Source organism: Copadichromis virginalis, linkage group LG11 (assembly GCF_057382275.1).
Source record: "Copadichromis virginalis isolate Kocher_CV1m ecotype Utaka linkage group LG11, C_Virginalis_male_GT1.1, whole genome shotgun sequence".
Taxonomy (NCBI): domain Eukaryota; kingdom Metazoa; phylum Chordata; class Actinopteri; order Cichliformes; family Cichlidae; genus Copadichromis; species Copadichromis virginalis.
Window position 1 is genome coordinate 13,603,034 of NC_140628.1, and position 27,748 is coordinate 13,630,781.

The window sequence follows — 27,748 nt, forward strand, 5'->3', positions numbered from 1 at the left end:
GAACTGGATTTAATTTTTGATAAAGACAGCTCTGAGCTGTCCTTGAAAATTTAATGGCAATTTAGCCATCAGTCATTTTTATGCTTACAAGTCAGTGATCATATTTGTTCCTTGCTTTAAACTAATTACAAAAATGTTTTTCAAACTCTTAAATTTGTACATTTTTTCATGTTTCCTCCTCCCATTTGTCAGTCTGATTCCCTCTCCTTTTATTTTTCATGTTACCCACAGGACGTGTCCACAGTATCTGGGTTCTCCAGTGGACCTAATTGGTCCGGCACCTTGGGCCAGTCTCAGTCTGTCGCCAGTATCCCGAGGTTGTCTCCCAAGGCTGAGACCAAGAAGAGGAGGGCCCCACCACCGCCTCCTGCCCCTGCACCCAGGATGGAGCACACTACAGTTGAAAGCTGTCAGGTGAGGAAACAGTTTAACCTGTGCCAGATTTATGTGTGTTGCTCTTTATGTTTGTGTTTCATGACAACGCTTGGACTGGAATTGTGAGTTGTGAAATTGAATCCATATCCTGTGTTTTAAAGCAGTAAGTCGTACCAGGAAACACAAATGAAATTAGTTATTATATAAAGATGCACTGTATATGCACATTACTTAAAAACACAATTTCAACATGATTGGCATCATTTTAATGACACAGCTAATTTTGTGCATCTTATGGAAAATCCGCATCCTAGCAAATACAGTAACTCTCAGCTTTCAGCACTGACCCGATGGAGTATATTTGAAAGCTGCAATCAGTGTGATGCAGAATTTCCTTTAGGTATTCTGACCTCAAAGTCAGGATGACCTGTATTGTCTACAATAAGCAACAACTCCCTGCAGTCTTATTATTCTGTTATGGAGGCATGCTACTAAATGTTGTTTAGCAACCAACATCCTTCTGCCCTCCCTCTGATAATAGGTTTTATTTATTTTAAGGAACCAGTGATCTTAAAGAACATTATTCAGCATCTAAGCATTTAATGGATTTTTGCTTAATTATTTCAAAAAAGAGCAGAGTATGGAGTAGAAAAGTCTTCTGAGAAATAATGTGTGTACTGAAGGGGGCCGCAAATACAATCCTAAAAGATTAGATTCACAGTCTCTTGTTCTCAAAACATTAAATATGCAATAAACAATATTAACTAAAGCACTAAAGACAAAAATACCACATAGCCACGAGAATCAATGTTCATTATTCCACATCCAACTTTGTGTTTACCTCAAGTTAACTTATCAGAAGTCAGCCAAAGCATTCAGCTATCTGTGTCCTTTAGTTGATAATGGCAGAACAACTACAAGAGGACCCTTTGACAAGACATTAATACACCTTCAGTGTCAACTCACCTTCTAAATTGGTGTCCTCTTTATTAGAATAACTGAAACGTAAATATAGATATTTTATATTCCTGTGTTTTGCAGTCCTTTGTGACTCTGAGTCATAGGCTCCTTATAGCTGCTGAGCAGACAGAGATGGTAATTTATCTGTCCACCTGTCAGATTAAGAGTTATGACAGATACCAGGGCTCAAATAACCAGACACCACCCAGACTCACAGGAGAAGCTAGAGTTGGGAAGGTTATCTGAGGACTTGATGGACAGTCTAATAATAGATTTCTTCATTTTTTCCGTATGCCTTCTCTAAACTGTTAGCCTATCACATGTATCGTAATGCAAGGTCCTACTGCGGTGCAGGTCACCTGTCACGTGTCCTTGTTTTTGAATATTTTTGATGTGTTTAGATTGTTTTATCGACAGTTCAGGTGCACACATTTTACAGAGTAAAAACAACACATAAAACTGAGATAGTCACTTAGAAATGAATGAAGGGACTTTAAAGGGTTGTTTGATTAAAAAAACAGACTATGTGTAACGACGCAACAGAAGTGCAAGGAGTCAGGCTTTAGCGCTATGCCTGGCATGTTTGTGCTTCACGAAGGTGACTAAAAAAGATGCCATAGCAGAGAGGCTTCTCAGGACAGTTTCTGAGGGCATATCAGGACACTGGCATTAACGAGCTCTTAGTTCTTGAATATGTGGTCCAACTGCAGATGTTAAATCAGTTTGCATTACATTTAAAAGTTGTACTTTCACATTTACATTAGTTGTTTGAGGGGGTGGGGTGCTAAACTGGGGGGGGGGGGGGACTTGCAAACTTTTATGTCTGTAGATGAGTTCAAGCTCCAGTGAAAACAGATGTCACACCATAAATTTTATTTGTTGAGCAAATGGCCCAAATAGCTTTGGATAATGCAGAAGTAAACAGTTGTCAAATGTGGGGATTTTTTATATTTTATTTATTTTCATTTTTATTTTGTTTTATTTTTTTTTGTTATATTTTGCTTACTCAGACATGCCGTGAAAATATCTTCTCAGTTCTGCAGCACGTAGTTGACTCTATGACACATGAGATCATGTGAACGTGCATGTTTGATGATGAGGACAACTGGATAGATGATAAACTTTTATTTATCATATATTTGCATGTTGATCATTTATTCTTACCTATGTTTTTAGAATACAAATTATCTTAAAAAAAAATGCCAGTGCATTTTATACAGAGCTTGCGTCTTTATGTAAAATAAAAACACAAAATAGGAAAGTGTATTTTTGTCTTTCAGGTTGTTTTTTTTTTTTAAATAATTTTTTTTTAGAAACTGTGGGCATGTACGACTATTAAAATAGAATCCAGAAGTTAATGAATTTCTTTTTAAGAACCCGAGATTCTTTCTTTCAGTCATTGACTTTGTAACAAACATTGGAGAGTTTTTCTGGGACTTTGTTACACAACCAAACAATGACTAACCAGTGAAAAACATCTTCTTCTTTTTTTTTTTTTGCTTATTTGCTTTTTTTACAGTTACTATCAAAGCTGCACTCTGGGGGGCGGGGGTTCTCAGATGGCTGAAAACTTTCTGACCTTTTCCGTATTTTCCGTAAATTTAACAGAGTCAGCGTTCCGTGCGTTCTTTCTGAGAGTCATAGGCAGTTTTTACAGGACACAGGTCATCTCAGGACAGCTCTCTGTGACAGCTGTCCTCATTATAGAATTCCCTATGCGCCAAACAGGCTTAGGTAGTCAACTAATTATGACTTACAAGACAGTAATTGACACTGGCATTGCAGTATAAGCTATAAGAATGATGAGATTGTTATAATGAAGCTAAGTGGCTTTAAATAGACATCAGAGACCAGAGATCATTATGTGTGGCCATTTGTATCATACAAGCAACATAGTTTGATTAAAATCAATGACAAAATTAGGAGGGTCAGACTCTCTTGATTATTGACTATGGAAATAAAGCATTCTTCACATGAAAGGTCAGAGTGTTGAAAAGCCAGCACCAGTTTACACCCTCTGTGTCTATCCCCAGTGACTGATCAGAGAATGATTAGATGCATATAACATTTAACTCAGTGGTTCCCAAACTTTTTTTGCCACGCGCGCACATGCATGCGCAAACACATCCTTTAACCACACACTCCCATATTTTGCTCCATTGCGCTTTATTTCACACCTCAAACAATTAGTAAACAATTAACTAAATACAAGCAATCTGCAATAAATTACAGGTATTAAAAAAATAAACTACTAACTCTTTTACGCTACGTCCACACCTACATGGGTATTTTTGAAAATGCAGCTGTTTCTATGTGTTTGGACCTTTCGTCCACATGTACGTGTAAACGAGGAATACAGAGGTACTAGAGTCACGTTACGCTGTGCGCCACGTTATTGTTTACATGAGATGAATTGCAGAATGACAGATAGTCAGCTTAACAGTACTTTGTCTCTATCTGCAGGTTTACAGGCTTACATATACACACGCAGTTAATGTCCCTCTATTTACAAAAGCAGAGGCGTCATGGTGTGATCATTTTACGTGTAGTTGTTTTTTTTCTGTGTAATAATATTCAACATTGCTATCAATACATTTTTCAAAAAATGCCTCTCTGTGCAAAATCGGTTTAAAAACATAAACAACTGTGGGATACTGTTTGTCCGGGATTTGAACCGGGGGAACAAATCGTGGCAGGCTCAGCCTGATGTTATTTGTATCCCACTGTAACTTTACTGTATACAGAGCTAACATCTCCAAAGTGTCAGGAGTAGTTAGTCATTACAACTAGTGTTTGTGAACTAAAAATCAAGAATGTGGGATACTGTTTGTCCGTGATTTGAAGAACCCAGCGCTGCTCCCGACGAAGGGAAAACCAATTCTGCAGGGGAGACCTACCTTGGCACTTGTGCAGGTGAAACCAAAGGGAAGATATGCTTCACCATATTTTCTAGTCTTTGGCTTAGAATGAAGTTGGTTTGGAAACATATTCAGCGATGCTTCATCTCCTGCTTTGCATTTGTGTGGGCGCCCCGTCAAAAACCTGTCCATTATGCTAGCAGTGTCCAAGCGTTTTGTTGGTTTTTTTTGTTTTTTTCCTTTTCATACCGCGCCCCCCCTGCAATGGCTCTGCGGGCCCCACACTTTGGGAAGGTCTGATTTAACTGAAGCCCTGTCCCTTGTTTTTCCTTTTTTATAGAGGCCTTAAAACTGAATTGTATGTAATCAGGATAAGTTTTATCTAAACTAGTTTGTATTACTTATATATTATTTGATCTGAATAATGAAGAGCTGTTTCAGAGCTACGCTATTAGCTCAATATATTGATTATGCAACATTTTTAATGAGTCATTACTATGAGCTTAAAAGTTCACTCGGGATACATTGCAGAGAGGTGCCTCTTTTATATGAACTTTGGACGAGTACACTCATTGCCCCTGCAAAGATTACAATAGACAAGAGACCAAAGTTTCAGTAAAGCTGTTAGGGAACTAAGCAACACTGGTATAGTCAGTGATTGCTGGTTAATTAAAGTGCAAATTCATGTTTTTGATTATTCTTTTTAATGAAAAGTAGGAATTAAAGCTGGCTGTCAGCATCCAACTCTAGTTGTAACGACGGCAACAGCTATTTTATTATATTATTTTATATTTTTTATTTATATACAGCAATAAAAGTGACACTCTGGGATTGGTGTCACATTTCCAGATGAATGTAAAACAATTCTCTGCTATAGGAGAATTAGATGCTCTTTGATCAGTTAATGACTCCAGCATGGAGGGAAGTTACAGCTTTGTCTTTTTTATTTTCCAGCTCGACAGTCAACAATCTGTGTATGTCTTTACGAGAGACAGACTTAATTGAATTATGTTTTGGAACATCGAGCTCAGAGAAACACAACCTTGTTTGTTTTTTTTTCCAGCAGTGATAGGCAATCTGTTATTGTTGTTTGGGATGAAAGCCGTGTCTGTGTTGCCTCGTGTGACAGAGAAATTGAGAGAAATTCTGAGCTCTCTGCTTCACTGCCCGTAAAAAGGAGATACGTCTTGAATAAACACATTTTTTTGCTGTGTGTACACGAAGAGTTAGGACATTTGAAGTAGAGAGTAAGAGAGGTGATAAAGAGAAGTGAGAAACTTTGGTGAGAGGTTTGCAGAGACAGTCAAAATAAGGTAACATCAGTCTTATATGAGTATTAGGTGTGTGTTTAAGTTGTACAGCATTAACAATGTATTAGCTGTGGGGTCATGTTTCCAAAATGCAGTACAGCATGAAATCTATTTGGCATGTCCTTAGCACCACCCTCACCTTGCAGGAGGACTACACGACAGCTCAGAGGACAGAAATATTATAAAGCGTGGTCGTGTAAGCAGGCTGTCTCTAAATTCAAATGTTTTAAAATATATTACCTACAGCTAGTTTATCTTTCAGTTTTTATGTCTTTTTTCCGCTTATATATTTAATTGTAATAAACATTTTTGGACTTCTGTCACCAAATGATAAAGTGAATTTAATTCGCAGTTCTGCTTGTAGTACTCAGCGGACCAGCTCCATGTTAATGGCCCTGCAGTGCCCATAAATTTGGTTTTTGGCATGTATGCATGTACATTCCCAGCAGTTTCTTGTTTGCTATTGGATATGTGTGGAGTTCCTGCATGGATTTTTTTGTGTGTTTCTCTTCATTTCTCTCTCTCAAAAGACATGCGAGATCTATTCAAGAACAGGCGAGCAAAACAAAGCAAAATAAAAGAAGGAAAATGTGTTTATTTGGTAAGATATCCTGTGTGCTGTATGGCACCACTGTGTCACTCCACATGCTCTAAAGAAGTTGAGCAAAGAAGGAAAAGAATGTTATACTAGTGCCAAAGCAAATACATCATCCAGTATACTATAGATCTGTCATTAACTTTCCTTTGGAGCTGTCAATTTTATTGACGTGTGCTATGGCCAATATAAGCAGGTGTCTGGCTCTAGCAGGACAGTATACATTTTACAAACTTGTTCAGAAAGGCTTTGACGTAGATGTTCAAAGCATGTAACAGAAAACTTGATTTAATCTCAGTCTAAATGTGTCTGACATTTGCACCATCGTCGGTAGTACATTTACATAATTTACAAGTGGAAAAAAAATGTGTATATGAAAAAGTTTAAAAAAATGCAAACATAGAATTAAACTCCTCGAACTTAGCTGACTACATTTTAATTTTACAGCCTTCAGTTTTTACACTCTTTTCCTGTGTCCAGTTCCAAGTTTGTGTTCAAGGGGAAGGCTGTTAACTGTCCCCTCACCTCATGTGTTTAAGTTCAACAGCTGCCCTCTCTGAGCCTGCTTCTATCACAGATTTGTTCCTGTTACGTCTAAGATCAAATCATTTATCCTCTTTGAATGCAAACTCAAATAGAATCAATGGATTTCTTTCTAAAATAACATAAGGTCCTGTCCTGACATGACTTGCAATTTTTCGCCACAGCGGACTCTTAGCTAATATGATTATTGTGGCTAAAGTATTGTAAGATGGCACAGTAAGCATTCTTTCAAACGTACTGAACCTTAAGGCTGTGTTAGTATTAGTTAGGGGCCAGGATTAGGGGAATATGTGCCCCTGCCATGCGGCCTATATATGACAAGATCTGTTTGCACTTTGCTGTCAAAACATCTTATGTATGAAACCAGGGTCTGTTCCAGGAAGCAGGCTTAACAAACTCTGAGCCTAAGCCTAAACTCTTGAGTTGATTAACCCTGAGTTGGGAAACCTTTGGTCCTAAAACAGATCAGAACTACGCAGAGTTAGCACAGTCAGCTCTTGAGTTAATGTGTGAGTTAATGTGTAATGGGAGAGAAAACATGGCCATAATTCAGCATGGTATCTGAGCTTACATTTTTATCTAGTACAACCGCAAATTAAAATGATTGCATCCCAGTTTTAATGGATCATAAAGCTAGAATATTGCAGTTTATTAGATTAGAGGTTTAAATCTATTTGTTCATCTGAAACCTGACAGGGACATACTACGGGTGACGGCAGCTAAATATAAAATATTGATCAAACTGATTAGACTGTTTACTTCTTCACCTGTGATTCAGTTACTTGGAATTATAATGTCATACAGGGAGTGCAGAATTATTAGGCAAGTTGTATTTTTGAGGAATAATTTTATTATTGAACAACAACCATGTTCTCAATGAACCCAAAAAACTCATTAATATCAAAGCTGAATGTTTTTGGAAGTAGTTTTTAGTTTGTCTTTAGTTTTAGCTATTTTAGGGGGATATCTGTGTGTGCAGGTGACTATTACTGTGCATAATTATTAGGCAACTTAACAAAAAACAAATATATACCCATTTCAATTATTTATTTTTACCAGTGAAACCAATATAAAATAAAGAGAGGGGCTGAGCTGTCAACTGATCACCACCTGGTGGTGAGTTGGATCAGGTGGCGGGGGAGGACGCTGGACAGACCTGGTGCACCTAAACGCGTAGTGAGGGTGTGCTGGGAACGTCTAGCAGAGGCCCCAGAGGGCTTTCGCTTTGGTGGCCTCAGAATCTCATCTCTGATTTTTGCGGATGATGTGGTTCTGTTGGCTTCATCGGGTGAGGGCCTCCAGCTCGCACTGGAATGGTTCGCAGCCGAGTGTGAAGCAGCGGGAATGAGGATCAGCACCTCCAAATCTGAGGCCATGGAAAAGGGTGGAGTGCCCACTCCGGGTCGGGGATGAGTTCCTGCCCCAAGTGGAGGAGTTCAAGTATCTCGGGGTCTTGTTCGCGAGTGATGGGAGAAGGGAGCCGGAGATCGACAGACGGATTGGGGCTGCAGCTGCAGTAATGCAGATGCTGCACCGGTCCGTCGTGGTGAAGAGGGAGCTGAGTGTAAAAGCGAAGCTCTCAATTTACCGGTCGATCTACGTCCCTACCCTCACCTATGGCCACAAGCTGTGGGTAGTGACCGAAAGAACGAGATCACGGATACAAGCGGCAGAAATGAGCTTCCTCCGAAGGGTGGCTGGCCTCTCCCTTAGAAATAGGGTGAGAAGTTCGGCCATCCGGGAGGGGCTCAGAGTAGAGCTGCTGCTGCTCCACATCGAAAGGAGCCAGCTGAGGTGGTTCGGGCATCTGACAAGGATGCCCCCTGGGCGCCTCCTGGGTGAGGTGTTCCAGGCATGTCCCACAGGGAGGAGGCCCCGGGGCAGACCCAGGACACGCTGGAGAGATTATATCTCTCGGCTGGCCTGGGAACGCCTTGGTGTTCCCGCGGATAAGCTGGAGGAGGTGGCTGGGGAGAGGGAGGTCTGGGCCTCTTTGCTTAGGCTGCTGCCCCCCCAACCCGGCCTCGGATAAAGCGGATGAGGATGGATGGAAACCAATATAACATCTCCACATTCACAAATATACATTTCTGACATTCAAAAACAAAACAAAAACAAATCAGCGACCAATATAGCCACCTTTCTTTGCAAGGACTGTCATGGTCCTGGGCCATGTGGGCCCAGTATTCTTAGTTTTCATGTATTTTTGTATTTTGTTCTTTATTTAGGCCATGCTTCCTGGGTTGATCTGTTACGTTGTTCCTTATGTGTTTTCCCTTCGTGACTCTTACCCCCTGTGTGCCCCTCTGTGTATTTATGAGCCCTCGTCTCTCTTTGTGTTTTATTCTATGTTTTCCCCAGCCCGTTATGTCTGCGTTCTCCCCGTGCTCTCTCTCCTCCTGTTTGAACCTCTGTGTACTTCCTGTTTTACTTTGCCCATCTCCCATCAGTGTTACGTTCACTCCTGCCGTGTCTTGTTATGATTATCAGTGTCACCTGTGTTCCCCGTGTGCATCCACTTCCCCTGATCATCCCTCATGTGTATTTAGTCTCTGTGTTTCATACAGTCTGTGTCGCGTCGTCTGTGTTCCCACCCTCCATGTTTCCATGCCCGGTCTGTTGTATTCATAGCCTTACCTTAGTTCATTCCCAGTTTAGGTTTCTGTTTAGTTATTGCTTTTGAGCTGCCCTTATTCTTGTTTGTTTCTCTTGCGTTACCAGCCACAATAAAAGGCTCGCTTTTGTTTAAAGTTTACTCCCGTGTCACTCGTGTCCGCACCTGAGTCCTCCACACACTCTCCACACGGTCTGTCACAGCGGACCGTGACAAGGACACTCAAAAGCCTGCCATCCATGGGTTCTGTCAGTGTTTTGATCTGCTCACCATCAACATTGCGTGCAGCAGCAACCACAGCCTCCCAGACACTGTTCAGAGAGGTGTACTGTTTTCCCTCCTTGTAAATCTCACATTTGATGATGGACCACAGGTTCTCAATGGGGTTCAGATCAGGTGAACAAGGAGGCCATGTCATTAGTTTTTCTTCTTTTATACCCTTTCTTGCCAGCCACGCTGTGGAGTACTTGGACGCGTGTGATGGAGCATTGTCCTGCATGAAAATCATGTTCTTCTTGAAGGATGCAGACTTCTTCCTGTACCACTGCTTGAAGAAGGTGTTTTCCGGAAACTGGCAGTAGGACTGGGAGTTGAGCTTGACTCCATCCTCAACCCGAAAAGGCCCCACAAGCTCATCTTTGATGATACCAGCCCAAACCAGTACTCCACCTCCACCTTGCTGGCGTCTGAGTCGGACTGGAGCTCTCTGCCCTTTACCAATCCAACCACGGGCCCATCCATCTGGCCCATCAAGACTCACTCTCATTTCATCAGTCCATAAAACCTTAGAAAAATCAGTCTTGAGATATTTCTTGGCCCAGTCTTGATGTTTCAGCTTGTGTGTCTTGTTCAGTGGTGGTCGTCTTTCAGCCTTTCTTACCTTGGCCATGTCTCTGAGTATTGCACACCTTGTGCTTTTGGGCACTCCAGTGATGTTGCAGCTCTGAAATATGGCCAAACTGGTGGCAAGTGGCATCTTGGCAGCTGCACGCTTGACTTTTCTCAGTTCATGGGCAGTTATTTTGTGCCTTGGTTTTTCCACACGCTTCTTGCGACCCTGTTGACTATTTTGAATGAAACGCTTGATTGTTCGATGATCACGCTTCAGAAGCTTTGCAATTTTGAGACTGCTGCATCCCTCTGCAAGATATCTCACTATTTTTGACTTTTCTGTGCCTGTCAAGTCCTTCTTTTGACCCATTTTGCCAAAGGAAAGGACGTTGCCTAATAATTATGCACACCTGATATAGGGTGTTGATGTCATTAGACCACACCCCTTCTCATTACAGAGATGCACATCACCTAATATGCTTAACTGGTAGTAGGCTTTCGAGCCTATACAGCTTGGAGTAAGACAACATGCATGAAGAGGATGATGTGGACAAAATACTCATTTGCTTAATAATTCTGCACTCCCTGTAGTTAAAAAGACTTGCGCTGTATGTTATATTAAAAATCGTGACTACCAGCATTTAATCACTATGTTTTAAAGTATGTAAATTATTAACAGAATATTCTGCGATATTATCTATCTTGTCCTTACAGTGATGACAGAAATGTCATAAAAGAGCTCATGTTGAAGATATTTATTGGGTTTTCTGCTAATGTCTAACCTGGTTTCAAATAATGTGTGCTTTGATAGTAACTGTGAGTGAGAAAATAAGGAGTCACAGAGAAAGCCAGAGTATGCATTATCTGGGCTAAAGAGGACAATGACCATCTGATTTGTTCCTATTGTTACGGTCTTGGATTAATGCAGTAATAAAAACAGTAGTTTTTGCCTGATTGATCACATGCCAGCTGGCTCAAAAACCTAAAACTGCAAAGACTAGCAGTGGTGTGCTTTTACCAAATAAAGTGTGCCTAGCTGACCTTGTCTTAAAAGGCATTCGACATAAGAAACACGACTGCAGCGTGTGGTTGTCAACATTGATACACACTCTTCCACATTTTAGTTCAGTACAGGAAAGTGAGCGATGACGAAGACAGTCCAGCTGCTTTGTTGTCTCTCATTAGCACATACATACACAATGACGTCATCCTTGCTGATGTGCTTAGACACACACAAATACAGAGCAGCCCCCTCTCATGTATCCATTATATCCTTTTCACGTTCCACATTACTCTTGTTATGTTGCCCTGTCACAAAGGCCTTCACCCATCAAGAGTCCTTCAAAAACAACTGATGAATGGTCACGCTACCAGGATGATGCCTCCATGGGTGGCCCTATCTGATCAACATGCTCTGACATGGGGCCCTTTGCCTTCCAAACCACGGAGTGGAAAATTTAATTGACACAGCAGACTGTCCTCGTATCACCTTCTGTGCTTCATTCTGTAAATGTCCATTCCCCTTAAAAACTGCTCACATGTATCACATATGTTTTTTGTTTGTTTTTTAAAAATAAAATCGCGTAATGTCAGGGAAATGTGGTGATTAATTATTTTGATCAAACATGTGACAAGGTTATTTATTTTATTTTCCACTTGCTTTCTAAGTTTAGAGACATACAAACTGACCCAATGTACAGCATTCAGTTTAAATGCACTTCTGAGACAAAATCATTGCAGAGAGAAACCTGTTTTCTTTCTTTGTTTTGTTGTGGTCTTGCTGGTAACTTTACCGTAGAACAAACAAAATTCTGCTTTCCACTTTAATATACCTCAAAATTTATCTGGCTGCCTGTGATAATAAAAAATGTTTAATGTACAAACGGAGTAAAATATGTATATATATTTAATTAATTTTAATTTAAATGGAAATAGTTAGTATTGCTAATATTCACATATATTAATTTTTAAATTACAAGATATAAGATGGCGCCGGTGAGGTCGGCTGCCGTCACGACTGCTCCGACCACTTTTTCTTTGTCTTTGCTTTTTAAGTTAGTTTTCAGCGTTTCTAAATCGGCAAAATCATCACCATTGGGTACATTAGGTATGACAGTGACACTCTTGTTTCTACTGGTATACAATGTACTCACAATTCGAAGTTTTTAACTCCGGATCCGAGCTGGCCGAGTGAGATCTCGAGGGAGAACAAAGGGAAGCGGCGGCGTCCTAGAGGGAAGCGAGCCGGCGTCAGGAACAGGCTGAGAGCTCGTGCACACCGCACACCTCTGCCTAGCATCCTGCTCGCCAACGTCCAGTCACTGGAGAACAAGCTTGACGACCTCAGGGCCAGGATAAAGTTCCAGAGAGACATTCGGGACTGCAATCTCCTCTGCTTCACCGAGACATGGCTGAACCCAGCGGTGCCGGACCACGCCATCCAGCCGGCCGAGTTCTTCTCGGTTCACCGCATGGACAGGACACGGGACTCGGGGAAGTCAAGGGGAGGCGGCGTGTGTTTAATGGTGAACAACAACTGGTGCAACAGTGCGAACGTTGTTCCTCTCACACGCTCCTGCACACCAAATCTGGAACTACTGTCCATCATGTGTCGTCCTTTTTATCTACCTCGGGAATTTACATCGGTCATTGTAAGTGCCGTTTATATTCCACCACAAGCGGACACGGTCACCGCCTTATGCGAGCTGCATGAGGCACTCACACAGCACCAGACACAACACCGGGACGCTGCGCTTATTGTGACGGGGGACTTTAATAGCGCCAACCTCAAACGCGCAGCGCCGAACTTTTATCAACACATCACCTGCCCCACCAGGGGTGAAAGGACGCTGGACCACTGCTATACTACGGTCAAGGACGGCTACAAGGCACAATCCCGCCCCCCGTTTGGCAAATCTGATCACGCCGCCATCTTCCTCATGCCAAAATACAAACAAAGGCTGAAACAGGAAGTTCCGGTTCAGAGGAAGGTCGCGCGCTGGACGGATCAATCGGTGGCCGCGTTACAGGACGCACTCGATGACGCAGACTGGGGCATGTTCAGAAACAGCTCCGACGATGACGTCAACGTGTTTACGGAAGCGGTTGTGGGATTCATCGGGAAACTAGCGGATGATACCGTGGAGACAAAGACTATCACAACGTTTCCCAACCAGAAGCCGTGGGTGGATAAAACCATCCGCGACGCTCTGAGATCCCGCACCGCTGCCTACAACACGGGACTCATGACAGGGGACATGGATCCGTACAAAGCCGCGTCATATAACGTGCGGAGGGCGGTGAAAGAGGCGAAGCAGCGCTACGGGAGGAAACTAGAGTCACAACTCCAACAGAGTGACTCTAGGAGCCTGTGGCGGGGACTAAGGACAATAACGGACTATAAAGCACCAACAACCGGTATGACGAACGCGGCCGTGACTCTGGCAGACGAGCTGAACACTTTCTATGCTCGCTTCGAGGCTGCAGCTAAGGTCTCCAACAATGCTAGTGTTAGCGGCGCTAACGGCTGCAGACAGGAAGATACTGCCAGCACCGGAAACGTGCTCGTCATCTCCGAGCATGAAGTAAGGAGAGCCTTCAAGAGAGTGAACACCAGGAAAGCAGCAGGACCAGACGGCATCCCAGGTCGTATCCTCAGAGACTGCGCATACCAGCTAGCTCCTGTGTTCACTGAGATATTCAACATCTCTTTATCTCAGTCGGTGATCCCCACATGCTTCAAAGAGTCCATCATTGTTCCTGTCCCGAAGAAACCCCACCCTGCTTCTCTCAATGACTATCGCCCTGTAGCCCTCACCTCAGTAGTGATGAAGTGCTTTGAACGCCTGGTCAGAGACTTCATCATTTCTTCACTACCAGACACACTGGACCCACTACAGTTCGCTTACCGTCCAAATCGTTCCACAGACGATGCCATCTCTCATCTTCTCCACACATCACTCACTCACTTGGACACTAGAAGGGGGAATTATGTTAAAATGCTCTTCATAGACTACAGCTCTGCATTTAACACCATAATTCCCTCCACACTCACCACCAAGCTGGAGCATCTGGGACTCAGCTCATCTATGTGTCAGTGGATCTCCAACTTCCTAACTGGCAGACCACAGGCAGTAAGGATGGGCGGACATGTCTCAGCCTCCACCACTCTCAGCACTGGAGCCCCCCAGGGGTGTGTTCTGAGCCCCCTGCTGTACTCTTTGTACACATATGACTGTGTGGCCACTACCAGCTCCACCACCATCATCAAGTTTGCTGACGACACCGTCGTGGTGGGCCTGATCTCTGATAACAACGAGACGGCCTACCTGAAGGAGATTAGGAATCTGGAGAACTGGTGCCAGAGGAACAACCTCCTTCTAAACGTCAGTAAGACAAAGGAGCTGATAGTGGACTTCAGCACTAAGCAGGAGAGGAACTACCAGACCCCCGTCATCAACGAGTGCCCAGTGGAGAGAGTGGACAGCTTCAAATACCTCGGAGTTCACATCACGCAGGACCTCTCATGGTCCTGTCACATCAACACCGTGGTGAAAAAGGCCCGACAGCGTCTCTACCACCTCAGACGCTTGAGAGACTTCCAACTGCCCTCCAAGGTGCTCAGGAACTTTTACTCGTGCACCATAGAGAGCATCCTGGCGGGAAACATCTTAACCTGGTTCGGGAACAGCACCATGCAGGACAGACGAGCTCTACAGAGGGTTGTGCGGTCAGCTGAGCGCACCATCCGCTCCGAGCTCCCTGACCTGCACTCAATCTACAGCAGGCGGTGCTGGACCAAGGCCAGGAAGATCGTGAAGGACCTCAGCCATCCCAACAACAGACTGTTCTCTCTGCTGAGGTCAGGAAAGCGATTCCGCTCCCTGAAGACCAACACAGAGAGACTGAGGAGGAGCTTCTTCCCGCAGGCGATACGGTCTCTCAATCACACCACCACACAGTACTGACCCACACATACAGTTCTTACACACACACTGGACATTCTGGACTTTGGTTTTGCACAACACTGGTCACTATATTCTTCATTTCCGGTTAATACTTGTACAGCTGCTGTTATTGTGTATATATTTATTTATATTTAGATTTCTTCATACATTCTTATATAGTTCTATATTGTGTATTGTGTATTTTGTTGTACAGTTATTTTATTTTCAACTTTAATTTATATATTTTATCTTATTCTTCCCAGTTAAATTTACCCTTCATTCTAATTTGTGTTGTACAGTTATTTCATTTTTAACCTTAATTTATATTTTATTCCTTCCTAGTTAAATTTACCCTTTTTAATTTTTCATATTTATTTCCTATCTTATTCATAGCCTTTTCCTTTTTTGTTTTCTTTAGGTCACGAGCAGTTGTCCAAGCATTTCACTACATATCGTACTGTGTATGACTGTGTACGTGACAAATAAGAATTTGAATTTGAAATTATTATACTGTGATGTGGATGAACTTACTACCTTTTGTCAATTATATTTGACATTGTTTTTGCCAACCCCGTGGTATATAATGAAAAAGCTTGAATATACTGAAACACTCTGTGATAAATCTGAAAAACAGCCAGCACTGAGAATACAGATAGTCTGATTGAAAATGGAGAATCACTAAACAGCACACACATAGTTTATAGATAATAAGAGTGCAAAGTCTGCTGAACTTAATGTATAGTGTGACCTTGAGTGTAGTATATTACAGAGTTCTGGGCTTCAGTCTCTAACAATCTTAAGTACATGCTGCGTTCCCAGTCATGGCGCCAATAAGCTCATGAGAGCAACACACACTTAACCATGCAGCCTGTAACAACCCCCTAATCTCTACAGCAGCTCAGCCTGAGGTATGAGATATACTGTTCCTTTAATGTGTGTGTGCACTTTGGTGCATATGTAAGTGTATGTCTGTGTGCATGCTCGTGCTCATACAGTTGCACAGAAAAGTGTTGGGCATATGCTTGTGTATTGAGGCCACTGCTCTTTTCCCTTTGTACCAGGCCTGACTCTTAATTCTGCAGCCAGCACATACAGGCACGTACACACACTTAGAAAAATACACATCAATCTTCTGGAGCAGTCAGTCATCTATTGCAGCTTCAACTATTGTCCACTTGCACTGGTATGTCTGCATTCACGTATATTTGAATGCTAAAGAGGGAGAGAAGTGGGAGACCAAAAAAGAGACAGCCAATCAGCTGAAAGACATTTGGAGGTCCATAGAATGCCATGCAGTGAGTTCATTGAGTTCACATGTTTGAACCCAGCATACCTGCAAAAATGCAAGGTGGCCTTATCGCTCTTTTGTCCTGTTGTATGATGCAAAGCTCCATACAGCTCTAGGCATGTTCTCTGTTGCGTTTCAGAATGAAGGAAAAGCTGAAAGCATAAGCGGTGATCGCCAGTCGAAAGTAGGTTATCGATACTGCTGAAGACTGCCCAGAGCACTTTTAAATTGATTCTTTGAAACCGTATCATAGAAAGTGAGATTAACTTGAAAAAAAAAGCATATGAAAGGTCTCATCTGCTCATTGAGCAAAACTGAGTTTCCACATAGTTTCTTATTGATTCATTGGTTTGTCCCATCGCTCTGTTTTTAATTTTATTTTCTCTCCTTCCTGCTCTGTCCTTCTTTCCTGTTTGTTTCTTCTTTAAAACATCCTCTCGATCCAGTTGCAATTTATTATTCAGTTTTCAGCTCCAGCTTCTGTCGTTGTGAAAAACACAAAACAATATTTCAGTCATGAACATCCACTGATATTTCTGTTAAAGCACTGACCTGAAAATCACAATCTGACTTTCATGTCTCTTTTGGAAGTCATCACTGGCTTGGCAGTAAGTAAATCAGCAGTATAACAGCATTGCATTTGAATAATTGTTGATTTACCAGTTGAATAACTAAGAAATACCATAGTGAAGTACATATATTGTACTCGTAATATGCCACTGCATCATATCGACTGTATTTACGCCGGGCCCTATATGTCTTGTTGGAGAATAATTTAAAAGGAATGTTGGCACTCTGATGGATTTAAAAACCTGTACGCCTGCCAGAACTCCACTTGATTTAATTAGTCTGTAGGAAACTCTACTTGAGGCTTGGCAGACTGAATTTACAGGCTAATTTATGGTTAAACCACACACAGACACACACATATGCACAAGGTGCTCATGTAAATTAACTTTGTACTGTCTGCCTCCTTTTCCTTCAATTTTATCAGATGAGCCTGCAGAGGAAAAGAAAGGCTCCAGCTCCTCCTCCCACTCCAACATCCATCACGCAAGGCTCTGATGACACTTCAGCCTCTCCGGCTCCCACTCCTGACAGTCAAGCTCCTGATAAACCTATGCCGGCATCCCGCATCAAGGTGGCACATTCGACCACAGCCTCAGCTGCCACTGTGATAAAACTAACAGAAAAAACAGCCTCGCACAAAATAGCAGTACATCCTGTGTCCAATGCCATGCCAACCTCCAGCTCCCCAACCCCGAGCAGCAGCACTACTGACAGCCTTGCTGTGCAGGATTCCAGCTCTGAACTAAGCCAGGGTCTTGATGATTCAGATGCTGACCTAGAGCAGGCTGAATCCCATTACAGCTACAGTAGCAGAAGCACAACAAGTGGGTCCGTGCGGGTCCAACCTGCTGCGAAAAACTCCAGCGGCAGAGTGGAAGATTCAGTCAGCAGCGCGGCCGGCAAAATAGCTCAAGACAGGACGTCAGAGAATAACTCCATGTCGGAGACTGAGTCCGCCCTGAACCTGAAGCTGGATGAGGCTGAGAACAATAGGCACAGCGGAATGGGTAAATATCTATAAAATGGCCTTACAGCAAGCGTACAACACAGCAGCAAACATTTAAAGACTTCCCTTCATAAATTCACACACTAAAGCAACAAAAGTTACGCAGAAAAGACACATAAATTGTTTAGCAGCAAGTAAAAAAAAAAAGATAATTATATTTATAGTGACATAGAAGGCATACAAGGGAAACTTTGAGATCTACCTATTCTCAGACACAACTACTGCATATATATGCTTTGTATCTCTGTCTGTCTTAAAAAAAAGAGCATATCATGATTCCACTGGCAGAAAAAGTGAGCTTTGCCATTGTTCATTGAACTCTTGACAGTGACTGTAAACACACTTTCTATATGCTGAAGAAGTGAGAGGTGAGTCAGAAGTTGCCTGTAGAGATTTCTACGTGTTAGAAGTGACTGAATATCTGCTCGAGAGAGCTCAGCTGTCACACTGCAGCAACATCTGAAAGTGTCACGAATGACATGCATAACCTGCTGAAGGAAAGTGTGTGTGTGTGTGTGTGTGTGTGTGCGTGCGTGCGTGCGTGCGTGCGTGTCATGGCTGAAGGACAGGAACTCGTGGAGCTGGTTTTCATCATCGCCCATGAGACAATATAGTCCTTGTTTCTCCCTTAAACTTATCAGCCTCTTACAGTACATTCTTCTGTCTTTTTTCACCCCCCTCCCTCCCTTTTTTTGTTACACTCATTTTTTTTATATTCCTCTCTTTCTTTCTCTCTATCTCTCTTATGCCTGCACCCACTCGCTCAAACCTTTAAAGCTGGCAGATACAAAGGCAGACAGATCCATCACAGATTTAAGCAGGATCTACTTGAACTTTAGCTGGCCTCATATTGATCTTTATATAACCCAAATCTTTCTCCACAGCAAAGCGAGATTGCGGCAGAGGGTTGTCGTGTCTGACAGGGGCATAGATGAGAGAGCTGTAGACCTCAAAAGGGATGAGAAAGGTGAGAGTATGAGAATGAAGTTGAGAGAGTGGAGCATGGGAAGGTTTTGACAGAGGTTTTGACAGAGGGTGGCAGGCAGAGGCAGGGGGACTAGAGGAGTTTAAGGAGAGAAGGGTGATGGACAGGCGGATGAAAGCAAGAGAAAGGATGAAGTATCAGGAGGTTAGTGCATTAGACAGTTCAGAAGACGCAGCACGAAGGTCATTAATAAATTTATAGACCTAGCTACTTTCTTTTTCTCTATCCTGACGCTCTGCTGACAGTGCACCACCTTCTCGCCTCTCTTTTGCTTCGACTTTTGCTATTTTCAGTCTTTCTTCTGTATCTTCAAACTATATAAGAAACTATTCGCTGAGTTAAGATGTGTGTTTGTGTATTTGTGCTGAAATGGTTATACTCCAAAAACTACATTCCTTCAAGTGGTCCCTTTTCACCCTTTAAACTTTTCACCCACAGTGACTGTTAAAAAATGTTTTCTGCCTGACAACTGAACTGGTTATACATGAACAAGTACAAACTTGTGTGAATAGCTTACATATATGTTAGGTAAACAGCATCACCCTACACATGACCAGAGATGGGCAGTAACGCATTACTTGTAACGCGTTACTGTAATCTGATTACTATTTTCAAGTAACGAGTAAAGTAAGGCATTACTATTGCAAAAACGGTAATTAGATTACCGTTACTTTCCCGTAGGAACGCTGCATTACTGCGTTACTAAAACCGTGATTTTTTGCGAGAATGTCTCACGACAGTGACGTAAGCGAGTGCGCCGTTAGTGACAACAGCTGTGTGCAGATCAACAATGGATCACATATCGATTGTGGGAGAGAGTATGAGCGTGCAGCGTTTAAAGCGTGGAAGTACTGACCTTACTTTGAGTTTGATTCCATAAAAAGTGACAAAAACATTAGTGTCCGTTGTGCATGGGAAGAAAACTTCTTTTTACAGCGAAAAAACCCCCTAAACTTCCAAGCAAGCACCGAGTGCGCAACGACGTAATGGGAAATTCACAGAGAAACTCGCTGTCAGGTTTTGTAGATCGGACTCACGCGCAGACCACTAGTGTCTTCAAAAGGTGCATTTATTTACAGTGTTCCTCTACAGTGGAATTCATATATACATATAGTGATGTCAAGGGGAAAAGGGGCCGGGGTTCCAGGGTCCAGGAGTGAAAGAGGCAGGAGTCCAGGAAGGGAAGGTTTTCATTCAGCCCTCGCACATCTCCTCTCCTTTCCTTTATCTCTCTTGCTTCCGTTCAGTCGCCATGCACAGGGAAAGAACAGGTCCAGAGGCGATCTATACACAGGCAGAAAAAAACCATTAGTTTCCTGGTTCAGACAGGCTCACAAACTGACTTTACAAAATACAGGACGACTGACGCTGATGGCTCAACGATCCAGCGACGAGTAGAGCAGACTCGCCCTCTTAAGAAGGGTTCCAATCTCTTATGATCAGCAACAGATGAAAGAGAGAATGGAAGAGGGCGAGAGAGAAAGGGAAACAAAAACAAAGCACCTGACAGCTGTCAGCTGTCGAGGAGCGGAGACCATGACAGTACCCCCCCCTCAACGGGAGCCTCCCGGCGACCCACCAGGCTTGTCCGGATGCAGGCGGTGAAACTCCCGGAGCATGGGCACGTCCAGAACGGCCGCCCGAGGGACCCAGGAGCGCTCCCCCACGCCATAGCCCTCCCAGTCAACCAGGTACTGACAGCCACGTCCCCGGCGCCAAGAGTCCAGTCAAGCTGTTATGGGCGTACTCGATCCACGGCAACTCCTCACTCCAGATGGTTTGATTGGTGGAGGCGACACAGCGCAGGGCGGTCTCCAGTTCTTGGTTGGCCCGCTCGGACTGGCCGTTGCTCTGAGGATGATAACCCGAGGATAGACTAACCTTTGCGCCCAGGGAGTTGCAGAACTCTTTCCAGACCCGAGAAGTGAATTGAGGCCCTCTGTCGGACACTATGTCTTCCAGGATCCCATGCAGGCGGAAGACGTGAGTGGCGAGTAGGCGTGCGGTCTCTAGAGCTGTGGGAAGCTTAGGCAGAGCAATGAAATGAGCCGCTTTAGAGAAACGATCGATTATGGTGAGAATGACAGTGTTACCTGCTGATGGAGGTAGTCCGGTGATGAAGTCCAGTGCTATGTGAGACCATGGCCTGGAAGGAGTGGATAACGGATGTAGCTGACCCGCCAGGGGTTGGTTCGATGGTTTGTTTCGGGCACAGACCGTACAAGCAGTGACGTATTCCCGAGTGTCTTGGGTGAGTGAGGGCCACCAGAAGCACCGCTGGAGAAACTTAATGGTGCGATGTATCCCTGGGTGGCATGAGAACCGGGCCGTGTGAGCCCATTGTAGAACCTGGGATCTGACAGAGCGCGGAACATAGAGTCGGTGGGTGGGCCCCCCTCCCGGATCCGGTTCGGCTACCTGAGCCGCCCGGACAGCCGCCTCGATCTCCCAGGTGATGGCCCCGATAGTACAGGTTGCCGGCAGGATAGAATCCGGATCCGCCTTTTCGTCAGCAGCGGAGAACTGACGGGAGAGAGCGTCCGGCTTGACGTTTCGGGAACCGGGTCTGTAGGTGATTGAGAAGTGGAAACGGGTGAAAAACAGGGCCCATCTGGCCTGTCGAGCGTTAAGACGTTTCGCCGTTTGAAGGTAGGCCAGGTTTTTGTGATCGGTCCAGACCACGAAGGGTTGAGTGGTGCCCTCCAGCCAATGCCGCCATTCTTCCAGGGCGAGCTTAATCGCCAAGAGCTCCCGATCGCCCACGTCGTAGTTACGTTCTGCAGGGGTGAGACGACGGGAAAAATAGGCACAAGGATGCATCTTACCCTCCCTCTGTTGGGAAAGGACGGCCCCCACCCCTGAGTCGGATGCGTCGACCTCCACCACGAACTGAAGAGTGGTGTCAGGTTGGACCAGGATGGGCGCTGAAGCAAACCGTTTCTTGAGCTCCTGAAAGGCTGATTGGGCAGCGTCACTCCACTGAAAAGCAAGCTTGGGAGAGGTTAACTGGGTTAATGGTAAGGCAATCCTGCTGAAGTCCCGTATGAATCTCCTGTAGAAGTTAGCGAAGCCAAGGAAGCGTTGCAACTGGCGACGGTTGTCTGGTTCGGGCCAGTTCACAACAGCCTTGACTTTCACAGGGTCGGGTCGGAGATCTCCACGCTCGATTATGTACCCTAGGAAGGCAACTGAGGGCACATGAAACTCACATTTCTCGCTTTTGACGAACAGCCGGTTCTCCAGAAGGCGTTGCAGTACCAGCCGGACCTGGGTCTCGTGTTCAGCCTGGGAGGAAGAGAAGATCAGAATGTCGTCTAGATAGACAAACACAAATCGGTTAATAAAGTCCCTTAGAACATCGTTGACCAGAGCCTGGAATACTGCAGGTGCGTTAGTGAGGCCGAATGGCATTACCAGATACTCGAAATGTCCAAGGTGAGTATTGAACGCCGTCTTCCATTCATCGCCATCCCGAATCCGAACCAGGTGGTAAGCGTTTCTCAAGTCCAGCTTGCTGAATATGACGGCTCCCTGGAGAAGTTCGAAAGCGGAGGTGAGCAGGGGCAGTGGATATTTATTCTTGACCGTAATGTTATTGAGTCCCCGAAAGTCAATACAGGGTCGGAGGGTCTTATCCTTCTTTTCCACAAAGAAGAAACCTGCTGCGATGGGTGAGGAAGAGGCACGGATGATGCCGGCAGCGAGGGATTCAGTTATATATTTCTCCATAGCCTCCCGTTCCGGCAGCGAATGGCTATAGAGGCGGCTGGTCGGTAAGGGAGCTCCCGGCAGCAGGTCTATGGCACAGTCATAGGGCCGATGGGGTGGCAGCGACTGGGCTCGGTCCTTCCGAAACACCTCAGCGAGATCGTGGTAAACAGACGGCACATCTGCTAAGTCGGAAGACCGCGGTGGCTCTGGGCCGGTGACCGATTTGTTAGGAGGAACAGCAGCCTTAAGGCAAGTCATATGACACTCCTCTCCCCAGCCCGTGATGCCTCCTTTCTGCCAATTAATCGTGGGGTTGTGTTGCTGGAGCCAGGGATGACCGAGAACTAACGGCGTCTGAGTGGAGTGAAAAACAAAAAAGCTAATCTCCTCCGAATGATTACCAGACAGTGTGAGGGTGAGCGGCTCAGTGATGTGTGTGATGTCGGGGAGGCACTGCCCTGATAAAGCCGTGACGCGTAAGGCGTGGGGTAGTAACTCCACAGTCACACAGAGTTGTTTTGCTAGTTCAGAGTCAATGAAATTTTGTTCTGCTCCAGAATCAATAAGCACAGAAAGTGAATGACACTCGGAGTGGACCAAAAGCTTAGCCGGCAGGGCTAAACGTGGAGGAGATTTATCCTGATTCAAACCGCCCACCAGTACTCCTACCATCACTGGCGGGCACGGCCTTTTGCTCGCGACGGACAGGAGGCAATCATGTGTCCCTTATTACCACAATACAGACACTCACCGGCTGTGATGCGTTGCTGACGTTCTGCAGCAGTTAGGTGAGAGCTGCCGATTTGCATGGGCTGTACCTCTCCGTCGGCGCCCCCTGATGTCCGGGAGGACCGGTAATCGGCCGAAGCCTCCGCCCCTCGTGGCCCTGCGGCCTCCTGGGAACTGGAGTTCCGTGCTTGCCGACGAGCTCGTAGCCGCTCATCCACCTTAATACATAACGACATCAATTCGTCAAAAGCAGTGGGTAGGTCCCGCATAATCAATTCATCTTTCAGATCTTCCCGGATGTTATTTAACAATGTGCTCCTGAGCGCATCCGGTCCCCAGCCGGTTTCTTCTGCCAAAATCCAAAAATCGATTGAATAGTCTGCCATACTCCGCTTACCTTGCTTAAAGTTAAGGAGGCGGAGCGCCGCAGCCTCGACTCCAGAGCCCTGATTAAACACAGTCTTAAAGTTAATCACAAACCTCTCAAAAGAGATCTCCGGGTTGGAGTTTAACACGACCTGGGCCCATTTCAAAGCCCGGTCACGAAGCATCTGTACCAAAAAAGCAATCTTTGCCCCGTCATTGTTATGAAAACGCCGCTGTTCGCGGAAAATCAATGAACACTGGGCCAGAAAGCCAGGGCACTTCTCTGTCTCCCCCGAAAAGGGCTCGGGCGAAGGCAGGGGACCGTCAGAGGATGGGGTGGCTGCCGATGAGTGACCTGCCATAGCCGCTGCGAGTGTCTCCTGCGGGGCAGGGTGAGCCGGCTGGGGGGTCCCTGGCTGTACTCCCCCTGGCGTAGTCAAACCGGAAACAGCTTGAGTTAGTGCGGCAATCTCACCTCGCAGCTGATGTAGCATTTGTTCGTGGCGAGTCAGCGCCGCTTCTTGGGCAGCCAGTGCCTGACCGATGGTATTCTGATCTGCTGAGTCCATGTTGTGGCTGGATCGTTCTGTCAGGTTTTGTAGATCGGACTCACGCGCAGACCACTAGTGTCTTCAAAAGGTGCATTTATTTACAGTGTTCCTCTACAGTGGAATTCATATATACATATAGTGATGTCAAGGGGAAAAGGGGCCGGGGTTCCAGGGTCCAGGAGTGAAAGAGGCAGGAGTCCAGGAAGGGAAGGTTTTCATTCAGCCCTCGCACATCTCCTCTCCTTTCCTTTATCTCTCTTGCTTCCGTTCAGTCGCCATGCACAGGGAAAGAACAGGTCCAGAGGCGATCTATACACAGGCAGAAAAAAACCATTAGTTTCCTGGTTCAGACAGGCTCACAAACTGACTTTACAAAATACAGGACGACTGACGCTGATGGCTCAACGATCCAGCGACGAGTAGAGCAGACTCGCCCTCTTAAGAAGGGTTCCAATCTCTTATGATCAGCAACAGATGTGCTGATCACCTCCAGGTGTGTAGGCCAGGGGCAGGAGTCCATACTGAGCTCCGCCCCGGCAGGAGAAAGAGAGAATGGAAGAGGGCGAGAGAGAAAGGGAAACAAAAACAAAGCACCTGACAGCTGTCAGCTGTCAGCTGTCGAGGAGCGGAGACCATGACACTCGCGGATTCTTCAACTGACCGCGGCACACCTGCACCAGGGTAAACCGCCGCCTACCGCAGTCCTGCTTTACAGGTGAAAATAGAGCAACAGGACCGCTGAGTCTTTGACTTTATTTATTTTCTGCTGTGTTTTACTTGCATCTATTTGAAAGAGTGAGTGTAAACACAAAAAATATTTTATTTTATGTGCTGGAATGTGCAGAAAATAGGTTTAAATGTTAAACAAATTTATTCAAGTCAGAGAATGTAGCATATAATTAAATTTTTGCTTGATGCATAAAGTTAAAAGATTAAAACTGATAAAACAAGTTAAAAAAAGAGACTTTTCCATTTGATTACATTTTGTATGATGGATTATGTAGAAAAAGCAGAATTGGGCTGAAAGATCTATCGCTTTATTACCTATTCAGGTTGTAAATCGTGTTTTTAAAAAGTAACTAAGTAACTAAGTAATTAATTACTTTTGAAAATAAGTAATCAGTAAAGTAACGGGATTACTTTTTTGGGGAAGTAATCAGTAATTAGTTACTGATTACTTTTTTCAAGTAACTTGACCAACACTGCACATGACATATAGAGTGGTTCACTCATGCCTGAAAATGCAGAGATTTGCCATCTGAAGGGTTTTAATTACTCTGTTTTTCATTATTCCTTAATTTATGTATGATTTTTTTGAGCCTGTCATTTAATGTGTATATGTGTATGAGTGTGCGCTCCAGTGGTTCTCAAGGTTATAACTGCGTAGTTTATCATCCCAGCCCTGCCTGTTATTTCGGTACCATCCAACTGTCAACAACAGAGTAAACAGAAAACATAGAAAGTTGACGAATCACAAGCTTTATAAGTAAATTTAGGCAGCTGGATTTCAGCACAGCTTTTCCCCATTATTGTGCTTTTATTCCTATTACTTTTTCAGATGCTTCGTATGTATCATTTGCAGTCGACTCCTCACTTCCTTTCTTACTGTTTCCTTACTGCTTAAAAGCTGTTTGTGCTTTCAGTAATGATCCTGTAAACAGTTCAACAAAGCTTTGCATTTGTCTTTTCTGGACATCTAGTTTCAAAGGTGTTTACTCATAGCTATAACAAGTAAAACTGCAGTCTTAACTAACATATGTTAAAATGTTTTAATTTACTATGTCATAACAGCTCTGCTTCCTAGAGATGTTATATAGCTTATTTATATTGTTAATTATTGATGCCTCTCATTGTAAATTACCATAGATGCAATTCTAGAGGACCTTGTAGTGCTTTAAGGGCCAAAAACTTTGTGGGAGTGCTATGACAGACCACAGTGCTTTGATTTCCACATCACTGTAGGTTTTTGATGCCTTTTACAGTTGGGAGGTTCATTCAAATGAAGAAGCACAAAGCAAGTATTTGATTGAGAGTGGACTTTGGACTTTCTATAAATACGTTTTTATAATATTGGGACTTCCAGGTTAAATAAAGGTCAGCAAAATAAATGAATAAAAAGCTAACTCTTTCCTATAACTCAGTGATAGACATAACCTGTGGCTAGTGAGCCTCTAATGGCAAACATGGTGATTTAGAAAATATAATAATTGGCAATTTAGAACAACAGCAGAAAAAAATCTGAATTCTAGTTACCAGATTCATGAATAATCTTTATGACATAGTCTCACCAAACCTTCTGGTTTACATCGTCTAGCCCTCCGACCCCAGCAGCAAGAGGTCTAGGCAGCGTTGCACATACCTCTTCAGTGAAGTATGTGAAAATCCCCTATATGTAAATGGAGTCAATAAAATATGTATAAAAACTATTTATTGTATCATTAAAAGTTGAGGGGATCCTCAAACACCCCCCTCCTCCTTCAAAACCCGCCCCTGGTTCACATGCCCATGATCTACCATTGTGCACTTGTCACAGAGTTGCCCAAATAAAATATGGACGTCATGGGTCCATATTTTATGGATTGTCATGAGAACTTAAAGGGCTAAAGAAGCAACTGTTTCCACAAATAAATGTAGTTTTCTTTACAACTTCCAGTTCAATGAGAAGTTTCAATATAACTTGTTAAGTCACTTTCCCCATTTTTGAAGTATGACCATCAGTGCTTGCCCTGCCCGCATGCTGTTTTTCCTTTAGGAAACACTCATCGTCTGGTGCCACCCAAACCTCTCCGTTCTCCCGTGCAGGAGCCATCACAGCATGTATCACCCTCTACTCCTCCCTCGACACCCCCTCCCCCTGAGCCTACAGAGAGCAACTCTCCGCAGAATCTCACGGAGGTGGAGGAAGCTCCCCAGTGTAGGTTCCACATGGACTGCCCTCCCCCTAACCTCGATTCTTGTTTTCTCTTGTCTTTCCTAAAAGCTGCCAATCAGGTTTTCCAGCTCTTAATTCGTTTTCACCCAGTCACAGTTTGTATCTGGCTTAACTGCCAAACCTTGATGTTTGTGTTTCTATGGCAGTCCTGAACTCTGTCCTTTCATGTTTTCCATCTCTCCTTCAGTGACCTGGGCAGCAGAGTTGTTAAGTGATGCTGGGTCCAAATGAGGTCAGGGGGCTTCATATATATATATAAACGTCAATCTCTAAGCTTTGATATTTTCCCTGGGTCCAAAGGGTCAGGTCTAAGGTCAACAGCAATCTTCTTGAGTACCTTTCATGTTGCATTTAAACAGGACGTGGGAGTAAATTAGATGTATAATTGACGAGAATTTTGAGTGATGCTGAACTGTTTTTAATGCCACCTTCTGTCCCTGTAGGTGCTCCCTATATGTTTTGGTTTTTCTTTTAATGCTCCTTACCTTACCAAATACAAATTTAATGATCTACTCATCTCAAATCTCATCTGTTCTCTTCTTTCCTCCCCCACCCCTCACCCTCCTGTGTAGTGTACT

General features: G+C 44.1%; 1 protein-coding gene across 7 annotated transcripts in view; it reads left to right on the top strand.

The window, feature by feature from the left end:
* The window catches only part of cobl (cordon-bleu WH2 repeat protein), a 68,182-nt gene that overhangs the window by 30,174 nt on the left and 10,260 nt on the right, over positions 1-27,748 (top strand). For 6 of the 7 annotated variants that reach the window (XM_085473213.1, XM_085473212.1, XM_085473209.1 and 3 more), the window contains 3 exons: positions 232-414; positions 17,315-17,897; positions 26,991-27,152. In XM_085473213.1, coding sequence (XP_085329339.1) covers positions 232-414; positions 17,315-17,897; positions 26,991-27,152 — 928 coding nt within the window. The remainder of the gene's footprint in view (positions 1-231; positions 415-17,314; positions 17,898-26,990; positions 27,153-27,748) is intronic. The other variant, XM_085473214.1, reaches the window with a different exon arrangement.